Here is a 14,982-nt window from a genome sequence, read left to right on the forward strand (position 1 = left end):
CAACGGCTCTTTTATCATGTAAACCAATACATCCACAGTTCCTGGGATTATGGGGTGGATGGTTTTGGGGGGTACCATTATCCTGCCCACCAAAACCGCCACTGATTTTTATTCCTTAAATTCGCCAAGCATTAACTTGCCTTTGCTTATCCCTGTTCTACAGGCAGGCTCCAATTCATCTCTTCTATCTTAGTCAACGTCGTTCAGTAAAAATCTTTTATCTTAATAAACATCTGCCTCCACAGAGGTCTTCCAGCTTATGACAAATGCCCCTCATTCCGAGATCACTACTGATATTACACAGCTACTTACATGACTGCTGGTTCAGTTTCTGTGTCATGACTAGACTGTAACTACCTGAAGGGTGGGGACTCAGTCCTCTGGTTTACCTTTGTAACCCAGCACCTACAGAACAAAAGGCACTTAGGGGGAAATTGCTGCAGGGCGAGGAATAAAGCTGAATAATAGGGGGTGAGGACATCTGAGAATCCAAAGGGGGTCTAGTCTCCTAGGTATGGCTGGTAATAGAATTCCTAATTTCTTTTCTAGCATTAATTGAGCTGTAAAGAATGTTGGCTATTGAAGGGCTTCGATTTTATTTTTACAAGGACATTATTTTTCTATTAGACTGGACATTTTTAAGTGTAGGAACTACAAGACCAAGTCTAGGATTTCGGCCAGGAAAATGTGGAGAGGTCTAATTTCTGGATGTGTACAAGTTGTGGATGACCTCAAAGAATTCCTGGGAAGCAGCAAAACCTACAAAATTGGGTTTGTTGCAATTTACCCTCAAGGGAGCAGATCCAGATTCTTGTGGGGCAGATGCTTCAAATTCCACCTGCAGAGCAAAGCCAAGGCAGCTGCTGAAAACCATATCCTGACTTTATCTGGGAGGAAGGGAGAGGATCCTGGCCCAGTGGTGCGTTACCCATAAGACAAGTACACTTCCTCTCGCAAAACCATGAGAGGGTGGAACACTTCTCAAGCTGTGAATCCTTATGATTCACTTGTACTTGAAACAATGCCACACACATAAAGGAAGGTCCGATTCCACTGAACGCACTGCTTCCTATGCTCCACTCACGACTGCGACACTGGGGCAGGATAATTCTTTGTTGTGAAGGCTGTCCTATGAACTGAAATATTTAGCAGCATCCCTGGCCTTTACCCAGTAAATGTGAGTACCTTACCATTGCCCACAGCAGTGACAACTCAGTTAGGAACAGTGCTGTATTCTACCAATCCCAGTACAACCCTCAACAACGGCTCTTCTCTGACACCACATACAAGACAAATAAACAATGTCCCTAACGCTGATATATTACTACTTGATACATTATAATTTTTCACAGTTTTATTTTAATTCCATTAAAAATTTAGTTATAAGGAGAGAAACAAATCAAGTCTGAGATGTTCAAATAATGAGAACATCTCAGGGAAAGTTGATATTAATAAAGAGCTCAAAGAAAGCAATCTATCCTATATAATAAAAGCCTAGGTGGCATCATGCCACGTCGTCACAAGATGGCCACGGAGACATCATCCCAAGGTGGCCGCCACAGGATGGCCAGCACAAGATGTCCGGCAGGGGAGGGCAGTTGGGGATGAACAGGCCAGCAGGGGAGGGCAGTTGGGGGCGAACAGGCCAGCAGGAGAGGGCAATTGGGGGCGACCAGGCTGGCAGGGGAGGGCAGTTGGGGGCGAGATCAGGCCTGGGAGAGGGCAGTTGGGGGCGATCAGGCCAGCAGGGGAGCGGTTAGGGGGCAATCAGGCAGGCAGGCAGGCAGGTGAGCAGTTAGGAGCCAGCAGTCCTGGATTGTGAGAGGGATCCCCACAGGCCAGGCCGAGTGATCCTGCCTGCTGGAGGGACCCCACTCACTCCACAGAAGCCCTTCGAAACCCTGGCGCTGCCCCAGGTGGCTGGGGAGGGACTTCGGGAGGTTGGCTCCAGGGCGTGTCCAGCCCAACTCACCCAGTCCGGCCCCATCCTGCCAGCCACCTTCTAATTAATTTACTTTCAATGTGCAAGAATCCGTGCACCAGGCTCTAGTATAACATGAAATACTACAGACATGTTTTGGGCAAAAGTAAGCAATTTTTCTGTGCATATTTTAAAGTTAAATTTGATCCCATTACCTTTGATCTCTGAAATTCAAGTTCCTCTAAGTATATCCACTAAGTAATTTAACATGTTTATCATATTTTAAAAAGCAAACTATGAACTAGATGGGACTGGATGAGAAACCCAATTAATACTGGCAGCCTTAGCATCTGATGTTACTTGAAAGGCATAAATTGAAACAAGTTGGTCAAACAGTAAGTCTGGGCGTTGCAGCTTCCATTGCTAATTAGTTTTGAGCTTCATGGCACTCTTTGCGCAAAAGAAAACCAAAATATTAATTTGAAGTAATGTTTCCAAAAGAATATGCATCTAGTCTATGCATTTTTCCAGAAGCAAATTCGAGGAGGAGACAGGCTCGTCTCGGCATGAGTGGATGTGATAAGGGAAAAGGCAGAAGTTGTAGTTGCCGGCTCCAGAGTTCTTCCTTTTCACAGCAGACGCCAAAGTAAGTTTTCAAACTTTTCAGCACAAGTCTCTTGTCTGGAACAACATTAACTGAACAAATCGCACCCCGATTCTAAGATAAAGAGGCTTTGGAGCAAACCTGGTTGGGTACAAACTATCCCTTCCACTCAAACTACCCATGGGAAATACTCAGCAGGAGAAGAGAAAACCAAATTGAAAAACATGATGCAATCTTGTTTCTAGGAATCAAGATTTCCATGCACAAGTAAAGCGAACTCTTCTAAGAAATGATTCATTCCATTTACAGGGGGGAGGAAAGCCCATGAAGTAGAAACCCTACTCATGAGAATTATAATTAATGTGAGTAGGACAAGAAGACCCACAGAGAGATGCATCCTAGTACAGAAAAATTTTGATAGTGAGAATTTCTCAGCTAAACTAGAAAAAAATATGAAGCATTCACAGAAGTAGCTATATCTCGTTTCTCTAGGAATCATGGATAAGAAACAAATACACACACACACACACACGTGTATCTATAAAGAAATAATATTGGTTTTCTCATCTTATAGGGATTTTCACTTCAGGTTAAGGATATTTAAAGGGCTTGAGGAACTAAGGTGAGTGATGAAATCCTACAAATTATATGCAAACCTGTGTGTACACACATGTATTTTCTCTATGGAGGGAGGGGTCTCAAGCATTCATCAGATTATCAAAGTAGGTCATGACTTAAGAGAAGTTGCAAAACTAAGAGCTATCCATGTTTGCGTCCCGCCGTAGGCTCGGATGCACAGCTGTTCAGCTCTTCCACAAACCCGTAATGCTTACCACACGGGGAACCAAACGACCCACAAACACGTTTGCCCCAACACAAGACTATCATCCTGACCATTATTAAAAGCAAAAATAAGGTTAGCGACGGGCAGGTGTTCTGTCCTCCAACATGAATAAGGTTTGGAGGCTTGCTCTTTCCCCTCCCAACTTCACCAGAAAGACAGACATGACCCCCTGCACCCAGACGTTTTTCCTGCCTAGCAGCATGGATCTTTCAGAAAACTGACACGGGGAGGCAACATGCCACCATCGATCCCAGCAGAGTTAACCACAGCCATGCCACCAACAGCCACAGCCTTGTTTGAACAGCTGATAGGAGCAAGCAAGCCTTCAAACCGCTTCCCTACTGAGAGAAGTTTCCGAGTCTGTTCTTCACAGAGCAACCAACTTTCCTATATTCCAAAGGGCAAACATGGAGTCATCTGAGTTTCCTACAAAATTTCACCTTCAGAAAGCAGGGTCTCAGCTCAGAGGTTGGACACTGACCCAGGGACCAAGAGGTCTCTGGGTCGATTCCCAGTCAGGGCACATGCCTGGGTTGCAGGCACCATACCCAATAGAAGGTGTGCAGGAGGCAGCCAATAGATAATTCTCTCTTATCACTGACGTTTCTGTCTCTCCCTCTCCCTTCCTTTCCCTCTAAAAAAATCAATAAAAACATATATATTTTTAAAACGCAGGGTTTCTGAAATGGACAGGGAAAAGAGACTGTGTCAAATGAAACAAATGCTTGCAAATCACCGCTCAGACCTGAATCTACTTAATCCAGATGTCCGTGATGTCTTTGTGCATCTGGTTAAACAGGGTGGGGAACGTAAGGGTGGAGAGTCACCTGCCACGCTTACATGAAGGATTTCCACAGACAAAGGGAGAGACAGTACATGTTTGATTTGCAAAGTGACTAGGAGTAAAGACACAGCATCTCACTAATGGAAAGACGCCAAGCACAGCTGCCCTTTGCCAGCTGGAGTTTCCAGTTCTCTCACCTCCACAGGGAAGCGCCTGCCATTGATGCTGTGCTCCGAGCCCGCAGAGCCATTGCTGTGGCCCCAGTGAAACTCCACCTTCTCTGCTTTGAATCTGCCGGGCAGGCCAGCGCCGCTGATGAAATAGTCGTCTTTCAGAAGGATGGCAACTGTAGGAAGTGAAAGGGGAGAGAAACAAAGTGAGTGTCCAAAGCAAACTCAATAGGTTTCTTCTGTTGCTTCAAATAACGTTTATGGTCACCTTTCCTCGTCTTCCTGTTAAAAAAACAAATAGAAAACAAGCCATCTGAATAAATTAGCACATTGTAGCTGCAGATTGCTCTCACTAAATCATGGAAACTCCCAGGGAATGGTCTCACAATGTCTTATCCATTTAACAGATGGGAAATTCTAGACAATGACAGAGTAAGTCTCCTAAAACTGACTGATGATCAAAATTATCTGTAGAGTGGGATTCCTGGGTCTACCCCAAGATTCAAGATCTGGAATGAGATGGGAAATATATCCGATAAGCTGAAGGTGAGAGGCACATTACTTTAATCAGAAAAAGGCAAGATATCAGAAAATAAAATGTGCAGGTTCTTCCAATTATTAAGGCAACAACAGTGAAAAGGTAACGGGGTTGGGTAAAGCGTTCATTGCATTTGATAAATGTGCGCCGAAAAGTATAGCACAAACTCTACTCATTCAGTCACTGAAATCATTGCAGATTAGGTTTACTTTACCGTTTCCATTCATTCCGAGTATAAGAAAATTCCCTTCGCCCATGTAGAAGAACACATATGAATGAATGTCCATGTCCACAGGGAGCCTCAATCAACTCAAACCCAAAAATCTCTTCCTTGAAACATGGGAAAGAGAATTCAAGATCAAAGAACTTGGACTTACACTAACAAAAAATTATGTTTTCCACAAGGAATGTGATCTCCAAATGCATAAAAAACAGGCTTTATTTTATAAGTGATACATCTCCCCCTTTCTTGATTTCTAAGGTGAATTCATTCATTCATCCAAACAGTTTCTGGCTGCTAAGTGTAAGATGCCAACCAATAGCGAATGGTTTGTGATCAAAGGCCAAGCCTGCTGAAGCTCAGGAGACCCTCTCATAGCCTCACGGTCCCTTCTTCCTAAAGGAGTCCAGTTCCACTGTCGGAGACCAACCCTGCATGAAAATCAGGTCTTCATGAAAGACAGACGCTAGACTTGGAACCTATTGCCGAAACAATGCCATTATGTTCAGCACTTCTCTATACAGAGGACGCATTAAGTGCAAGTGAAGGAACCCTGCTCATATAACCCCCTTTTCATGGCATTTCAAAAGGCAGTATTTCTCGAACTTCTGGAAAATACACAATGAATGTTCAATTAGTGGGATTGCAAATTAAAGAATAAAATGGGGTAAAAGCAAGTGTTTCGTATGCTGATTAAACACACTGAGGGACTGCTCCCCGTTTAGGGCACGCCATGTGAGTTTTAGAACAAAAGCTGGAAAACTGTTCCTGTGAAGGGTGAGATGGGAAATATGTAAGGTTTTCTGGGCTCTCTGGTCCCAGTTGAGGTTGCAACGATTCAACCTCATCTTTGTAGCAGAGATGTAGCCAAACATACTACGTAAGTGAATGGGTCAGGCTATGTTGAATAAAACTTTACTAATCCACACTGAAATTTGGATATATTTTCATGTGTCATGAAATATTATCATCCTTTTGATTTTTTTCCAACCACTAAAAAAAGCAAAACAAAACAAAAGGGGGGGGGGGAGGCCACTTGGAGATCTCTAAAATACAATATGATATTTTAGAAAATAAAATATGTTAAACTAGTCTTACACCTTTAGTTTCAACGCCAAAATGCATAGGAACTAGCTCAGCAGTGTCTTCAATACCACTGATCATTCTCAGTCTGCTATAAATCCTATAGATAATTTTTTACATCTGAAGGACGAAGGCAAAGCATTTTGAGTGCATCTGTTACAATACACCCAGGGACACGCAGCATCTTATTAATATTTGATTTCACCTAAATCATTTATGTCTCTGTCAGGGGTCATTTTACTTGTTTTATATGAATAATTAAAGCATAATTAGGGAACTGTACAATCTGAAACATTAATCTCATTTTTCATTTCACAGTACTTCTCACTGGAGCACACGGCATGCTACATGCACCCACCCTGCTCGCAAAGTGGCTTCTATTTCTGCTCACCTATGAAACTGGGAACAGAGAACTTTCCCAGCTGCTGTGGAGCAACTTTCTGTGACCCCTGATGACACGGCTCTGTTTCGACACGAAATGCACCCACGGCAGTCACTTCAGAGCACAGGTGTACTGGGCACCAGGAGCTCAGGTGACGGATACGCCTGGGCTGGACTCCAATTCTGTCACGTAAGTGGTGTGACCTTGGGAAGCTACCGCACTCCTCTGGGCCTCGGCTCCCACGACTGTCCCCACAGTGCCTACCTGGCACTCAGACCCGAAGGAAGTCACGCCTGAGAAATCCCACGTGGGAAGCAGGTGACAGTGACAGAAACTCAGCGTGCACACACGCCCTGGCGGCTGCTGTCAAGCATATTTCTCGAGATGTGGAGGAGCTCAAACCCAGCAGAGAAGGACTGCGCAGGAATCTGCCCCATTGTCAGAGAGTGAAATGGTAAAGCCATATGGTGAGAAGCCTGCAGGCCGGGCACACCTGGTGGGCGTGGCCACACTCTGGGAGGAGATCTTAAGTGCAGAGTAGATGTTCTGAGATCAGTAAAACCCAGAGAAAAACTGTTTTCCTTTTCTTTAGTATTCCTATCCAATAGTCACATCAAGGAAAATAAAATCCTAATTTGGTGCTAATATGTCCTCCACACTCACCTGATACTCATTCATTTCCAACTTTCACCGAAGGGTAGATATTATGCTAGAATTTAATAACTGTGGTAAATATAACTTCTTCTCATTGATTATAGACATTTTTTTACATTAGTCTATCCATGTTGTATAGCATAGGTTTTCCCATTATGGTGCTGATAAAAAGTTTTCTCTTAAAACCAGTTTGTTAATTTAAAGTACTGTAAGTGAATTGAAGGAAACATTTAAATTTTAAAACAGCAGTAAGAGTTGAATTTGGATAAGGTGACCATTGGGAAGCTAACAAGCAACAGCTAAAGACTAAAGAACAGTGGGATGGGAGGGGGAGGAAGGAAAGGTGCCCGGGAGAGAACTTTCTAGAACTAGGCCCTCCAGCTCTTAAACTGCTAACATGGTTGTGATCACACCAAAGCAGAAGGATGGAGGGCATGGAAAGAGCTAGGACTTCAAATTCAGGATTCCTTAACCCAGAGACCAAGCCCTTCTCATAGCTACCCTCCTGACACAGAAAGTAAAATTCTGAGCATGGATATATATATATATATATATATATATATATATATATATATATATAGAGAGAGAGAGAGAGAGAGAGAGAGAGAGAGAGAGAGAGAGACAGAAGAGAGAAGAGAGAGGAGAGAGAGAGAGCACTAGACTCTATACCCAGCGAGTGTGAATTTGAGTCTGGACTGCCCACTGTCCAGTTGTGGAAAACATGCTGCAGTCCTTGGTGCCTCGGGTCTAGTTCCCCAAAACGGAAAAAATACAATAGGAACCTCACTCGTCTGCCATGAGATCGCCAGGGTTGACACAGACAAACTGTTGAGAACAGTAATTCACACAGGACTTCATGGCATAAAGATTGCATTTGCTGTGCTGCTTAGAAAGGTTATTACCCTGGGGAGAGGAGCTGTAGCTTCCACACAGCCCCGTGTCTAGGGCCTTATGTGAAACTGCTGTGCCCTGGGGCAGGGGCAGGGGCAGGGACAGGGCAGGGGCAGGAGAAGGGGCAGGAGTAGGGGCAGGGACAGGGCAGGGGCAGGGGCAGGGCAGGGGAAGGGTCAGCGCAGGGGAAGGGGCAGGGACAGGGGAAAGGGGCAGGGCAGGGACAGGGCAGGGGCAGGAGAAGGGGCAGGGGCAGGGGCAGGGACAGGGCAGGGGAAGGGCAGGGGAAGGGGCAGGGACAGGGGAAGGGGCAGGGCAGGGACAGGGGCAGGGGCAGGGCAGGGGAAGGGGCAGGGACAGGGGAAGGGGCAGAACAGGGGCAGGGCAAGGACAGGAGCAGGGGCAGGGCAGGGGAAGGGGCAGGGACAGGGGAAGGGGCAGGGCAGGGGCAGGGACAGGGGAAGGGGCAGGGCAGGGGCAGGGGCAGGGGAAGGGCAGGGACAGGGGCAGGGGCAGAACAGGGGCAGAGCAAGGACAGGAGCAGGGGAAGGGCAGGGGCAGGAGCAGGGGCAGGGGCAGGGGGAGTCTCACCATGGAAAAGAATGTAGTTGTCTCCTGAGCTTGAAGGGAGAACCGAGGACCTGGCATTCGTGGCTTGCTTTGCAGGGTATCTACCAACCGCTTACAAATTTAGCTCAACATGTCTATGTCATGCGGGCTAAACACATGTTCCCAACAAAATCCCAGTCAACAGCGCAGGTGTCAGAAGTTAAATAAAAATTCATGAGACAGAAAACGAGCTGCTTAATATCTTCCCTCCACCGTCTCCGACTACTTTTTCACGCTAGGATGGGAAGAGACTACCGTTACTGGACCGGACGACTGGGGCCCAGACCACCCGCAACACCAGTGTCTGCGGGGGACACTCCGGGTCCCTGGTGAAAAGGGAAACCCTCTGACTTGGATGTCAAGACACATGAGCTCTAACTCCAGCCTTCTCCTCACTTCCCTGGGGGCACAGATACTTATTTTTTCAATTGTTTACTGAGTAATTGCTAGGGAACCAAAGGTAAGGAAGTCAGACCCAGCACCTGCCTCATGAAGAATGCGGTTGGTAGGAAGGATAGGCCCCAACAACTCAACCAACAGAAGCGAACCTGCACGCGGGACAGGTGGGGACAGGTGGGGACAGGTGGGGACAGGTGGTGACAGGTGGGGACAGGTGGTGACAGGTGGTGACAGGTGGGGACAGGTGGGGACAGGTGGGGACAGGTGGTGACAGGTGGTGACAGGTGGGGACAGGTGGTGACAGGTGGGGACAGGTGGGGACAGGTGGTGACAGGTGGGGACAGGTGGTGACAGGTGGGGACAGGTGGGGACAGGTGGGGACAGGTGAACTTGCAACCCCAGACAGGAGAAGGACTGACGGAATCCCCTGAGAATTAAAGGAGCCATGGTGGGCAGTGCTGACCAGACGGGAGCTCACGCAAAGGCCCTGTGGCAGGGGAAGTAAGTAGGAGGTCAGTGAATACTGCCCAGAGAATAAACTAGAGACTAAAGAATGAGGCGGGCACAGGGAGCAGTCTGTCTTTATCCCTAAGAGAAATGGCTGAGAGAAAAGCCTTGATATGATAGGGAGCGAGAGACAGAGACGTGATTAGATTAAAATTAAGGAGAGTATGTGGCTGCCTGGTGGGGAGGCCCGGGGAAAGCTGGATGGAAGTTGCCGCAGTCGTTCGGTGGAGAGGCTGGGCTTGCGGAGTTGGAACAAGCTCAGATCCCAACAGAGGTCACGCCGCAGGGCTACCCTGGGTCTGGGTGAGCTCAATACTAAACTGAGCAAGATGAACCCAGTGGACTAGGTGAGCCTTTAATCATAGAAGATAAGACAGATGACAGTCTAGCAGGGGGTTCTGTGCCCCCTAAAGGAAGATGGGCTTTAAAAATGACCCTCAAAATTCTCAATTTACAAAAGTCTATCTGTGCAATACAGCACTTGTCTTCCCATTATGTAATTGGTAAATTAGACTTCTGTTTACGAAATTAGTTTCTATCACGTGAATGCGGGGCCTGGAGCTGTAGGAATGAGAGAAAGGACATGAGCTTAGCAAACATGAAACAAACCTCAGAGTGTGTCTTGCCAAAAAGAGGCCCAGTGAAATGGCTCTGATTTAAATTCCGGGGTTCGGGCAAGACTGAACAGTAATAGGATGAAGAGACCTAAAAATTAAGACATTTAAAATAGGAAAATCTGAAAAGTGAAGAGCCAAGCACACTTAGCATGCCCCAAAGAAGAACGAGTCCTTTAAAATTGAATTTAAATGTATTTTTTTTTGGGGGGGGGGGGAGGGGGTAGCTGAACTACCTAGAGAGCTCCCGGGTATTACAAAGTCAGGATTGGACACACATAATGTAAATGGTGCTAACCACCCAGATGTTTCCAAACACCTGTCTACTTGCCTGATGGTGTGCTTTTAATCAGAAAGCTTGGCAGCCTCTTTGTGAGTGAAATGACCATTTCGTTGGTGACACAAAACTCAGAGCTAAACAAAAAAACTCGTCCAGAAATGAGGACCCCCAGCAAGTCCAACTTCAGTGCCCACATTTATATTTATACCTATGAAGGGTCATTCAGAACTGGGGGGGGGGGGGGCGCGACAACAACAGAATGAAAATATTTCATGGTTTGATATCAAACATATTTGGAAACTCCAAGAACATATGCTTGGGGACTCATGTGCATTTCAACCACGCAGGCCCTCCCCAGCAATATATCAGGGCTAGAGAGGTTTTACTGAAATGAGAAGTTACTCCCCACCAACATCACAATCTCCAGTCCATGAATCCAATAAATAAAAACACTATTACAGCCCTGGGTCTCATCTGTTGCCAGATGAAAGGGAGGAAGACAGGAAACAGGGGGAGAAGGGACCAAAGACAGAAAACAGTGGACAGGAGATGGACAGGGGCGGGACATTCAAGAGACAGGGAGGAAGGACAAGAGAAGGAAACAGCAAAAAAGGGGACGCTGCAGGTCACAGCTGACCTCTGGGCCCAGGGCAGCATCTGGGCCCCTGGCCCCGCGCATTCCCCCACCCCCGCACCTGAGTCACGGTGCCCAAGTCTCCACACGGAGAGGCGGTGAGCATGCCGGACACTGCGGGCCGCCCAGTGGCGTCCCCCGGAAGCAGGGAGGGCAGCCCGCTCTCTCCTGGCCGGCCTTGCAGACCAGCTCCTGCTCGAACCCACCAGGAGCCCACAGGCCCCTGGGGTCCTGGCTGCTGTGGCTGGCTCACCTGAAAGAGGTTGTGCGGGGGCGGGGCGGGCTCCTCCTGGGCACCCAGCACCTGAGCTCAGGGGCTTCCCTGGCGGGCAAGCCCTGGCGTCCCGGGGGAGGGCTGCAGGGGGAGTGAGAACGAGCTGGCATTCTTACAGCACCTCCATCCCTGTCACACCCGCTCCCAGGTAGCCAGCAAGAGGTCACAGTGCATTGCCAATGCCAGCAACGTTCCGCGCCGTCCCCTGGTGGTCAGCGCATGTCATAGCAAGCAGTCGAACTCCTGGCCTCCCTGCTGAACTCCCATCCAAGGGGACAATTTGCATATTAGGCTCTTATTATATAGGACTAGAGGCCCGGTGCACAAAAATTTGTGCACTCAGGGGGAAAGCGGGGGGGGGGGGGGGTCCCTCAGCCTGGCCTGTGCCCTCTCGCAGTCTGGGACCCCTCAGGAGATAATGACCTGCTGGCTTAGGCCTGCTCCCGGATGGCAGAGGGCAGGCCCAATCTCTAGGTGCAGCCCCTGGTCGGGCTCAGAGCAGGGCCGATTGGGGAGTTGGGGCGCCGCCCCCTGTCATGCACAGAGCAGGGCGGATCGGGAGGTAGGGATGCCACCCCCAGTCACGCACAGAGCAGGGCCCATCAGGGGGTTGAGGAGCTCCCCCCTGTCACTCACAGAGTAGGGCCTATAGGGGAGTTGGGGCACCGCCCCCTGTCACACACAGAGCAGGGAGGATCAGGGGGTTGGGGCGCCACCCTCTATCACCCACAGAGCAGGGCCGATCAGGGGGTTGGGACACCACCACTCTCACACTCAGGGCAGGGCCGATGGGGAGGTTATGGCTCTACCCCATCACACACAGAGCAGGGCCCGTGGGAGGGGTGGGGGTTGTGGCGCCGCCCTCTATCACCCACAGAGCAGGTCCGATCAGGGGGTTGGGGTGCCGCCACTCTCACACTCAGGGCAGGGCCGATGGGGAGGTTATGGCTCTACCCTGTCACACACAGAGCAGGGCCCGTGGTGGGGCGGGGGGGGGGGGCGAGTTGGGGCGCTGCACCCTGTCACACACAGAGCAGGGCCGATCAGGGGGTTGGGGCGCCGCACCCTGTCACACACAGAGCCGCAGGGCGATCAGAGGTTGGGGAGCTCCCCCGTATCAGGCACAGAGCAGGGCTGATCAGGAGGTTGGGGCGCCTTCCCCGTCACACACAGAGCCGCAGGGCGATCAGGGGGTTTGGGCGCTGCCCCCGTCACGCTGATCTCGGTGCCGGGAGGCCTCTCGGCTCCACTGATCCCGGTGCTGGGAGGCATATTACCCTTTTACTATATAGGATAGAGGCCTGGTGCATGGGTGGGGCTGGCTGGTTTGCCCTGAAGGGTGTCCTGGATCAGGGTGGGGGTCCCCACTGGGGTGCCTGGCCAGCCTGGGTGAGGGGATGATGGCTATTTGCAGCTGGTCACACACCCTTCAGGGTGGGGGTCCCCACTGGGGTGCCTGGCCAGTCTGGGTGAGGGGCTGAGGGCTGTTTTCAGGCTGGGGGTGACTGAAGCTCCCAACCGCTCCTTTTTTTCTTTTTTTTTTTTTATTCTGGGCCAGCTTTAGCTCTGAGGCTCCAGCTCTTAGGCGTCCACTGCTGAAAGTAGGTATCTGGTTTGTTTCGGTTCGAAACAATGTATAACTCCAGCTCTGACTCCAGCTCTGAGATCCCAGCTCACTGAAAGCTGGTTTCTGGGGGTGTTTTTTTAGCTTCTATATTTGTTAAAATGTTTCAAACTGCCAGCTCAGAGGCCTGCAAGGCAGGCGGGGAACATTGGCTTCCTCCATCACTGAAGCAAGCAAGCCCCATGTTAGTTTCAAGCTGCCTGGCTGCCGGCCGCCATCTTGGCTGACAGTTAATTTGCATATCTCCCTGATTAGCCAATGGGAAGGGTAGCGGTCGTACGCCAATTACCATGTTTCTCTTTTATTAGATTAGATATTAAAAATGTTGCTGCTGTTAAAAAAACAAAAGGGGGGGGCGCTCATGGAGAGATACAAGGGGAGACCCACACCTAGACCAGCAACAGAACAGGAACAGAAAGAGCAAACCCAATGGAAAGACCAACACACCACCCAAAGACTTTCTAACCAGTGAGCTTCACCCGTGTGCATCTCATGGCACGCATAAGCTAATTACTAAACTTCTGTAGCATAACAAAAAATATAGTCTATTTTTGTCCACCTGACACAAAAAAGGTATACTCTTTGTTTTCCCTATTTTTGTTTTTATTTTTATTTTTTATCTTTACTGCTGAATGTATGACAGATGTCCCCTTCTTCCCTCCCCCATTGACTCCCTCCACCCTACTCCTAACCCCCTCCCTCAAATGTATACTGTTGACTTATTCATGTCAAATGGCTATTAGTGTGTTGGCTGTGGCCATTCTTTGATTTGCTAATCCAAGGGGAAAGAGGGCACTGCCCCTAACTAAGTAGGAAGGAACTGCATGTGTTAAAAATTCCTGTGGCAAGAACCTTTGAAAATGGCTGTCCTAGACTCCCTCCTGACCAATTTCAATCGCTAAAGGCTTCTCCATGTGTTACCCCTGGGCAGCTGCATCTTGAGCGAGAGGTAAGCATTCAGGTGCATCAACGTGGGCGCAATCAGGCATCACGGAGACAGCCGCTGACCGCCCTGAAAGGTGCTCGCAGTGGCCCTCAGTGCCGACCCTCAGACCCATATCAGTGTCCCCGCCTGGGGACAGAACGCTGCCCTCCAGGGCAGCACAGAGGCAACCGTGAGCTTCAGCTGCGAACCTCAGGGACCTGCAGCAGTTTCCTTGAATGTCCGGCCTTTGTGTGCCCTGGGGGGAACCTCGCCCTGTGGACAGGCAGAGGCACAGGGCCAAAGCTCCCTTCACAAGGGCAGAGGTCGCATGCTGGATTAGGGCAGCAGCACATGGAAACTGAGGTTAAGATCTTGTACTTATCTTTACCAACCGTCAACAGCTTGCATTTCTCAGGTTAAGCCTGTGGGGTCTCAGGTGCTGATGTAAGATAACAGTTCCAAGGGCCAGCCCTGGACAGTGTGGCTCAGTAGGTTGATGCGTTGTCCCCTGCACCACATGGTAGCTGGGTTGATTCCCAGTCAAGGCACATACCCAGGTTGCAGATTCAATCCCAGGGGCGAGTGGGAGGCAATCAATTGATGTTTTTTTCTCTCTCTCTCCCTTTCTCCTATTCTCCCTCCCTCTCCCTCTCCTTTCCTCTCTCTCTCTCTAATCAAGGAGAAACATATACTTAAGGATTTAAAAAAAAAAGTTCCAAAGGCCAGGGAAAATAAAGTGAATGTGACAGCCCTCTAAACTTTGTCTACATTTTATGGGCTCATAACATAGTAGGACATGGTTCCTGACCTATTAATCCACACCCACTTTCCATACCATGGATCTACTGTTGTATTAATGTCAGCAACTATTTCTTGTCCCATCTAAGCCAATCACTGTGGTCATGGTATTTGTCTAACAGGAGAAAATGCATGGGAGAGAGAGGGAGGGAGGGAGGGAGGGAGGGAGGGAGGGAGGGAGGGAGAGAGAGAGAGAGAGAGAGAGAGAGAGAGAGAGAGAGAGAGAG

The 14,982-nt window shown here is 48.9% G+C and overlaps 1 protein-coding gene across 1 annotated transcript in view; it reads right to left on the reverse strand.

Moving 5' to 3' along the window:
* The window catches only part of PTPRG (protein tyrosine phosphatase receptor type G), a 266,165-nt gene that overhangs the window by 245,708 nt on the left and 5,475 nt on the right, over nt 1-14,982 (reverse strand). Inside the window, exon 2 of the mRNA XM_081106576.1 lies at nt 4,351-4,499. Within this exon, the coding sequence (XP_080962702.1) occupies nt 4,351-4,499 (149 nt within the window). The remainder of the gene's footprint in view (nt 1-4,350; nt 4,500-14,982) is intronic.

Source organism: Myotis nattereri (genome assembly GCF_964212035.1).
Source record: "Myotis nattereri genome assembly, chromosome: 14".
Lineage (NCBI taxonomy): Eukaryota > Metazoa > Chordata > Mammalia > Chiroptera > Vespertilionidae > Myotis > Myotis nattereri.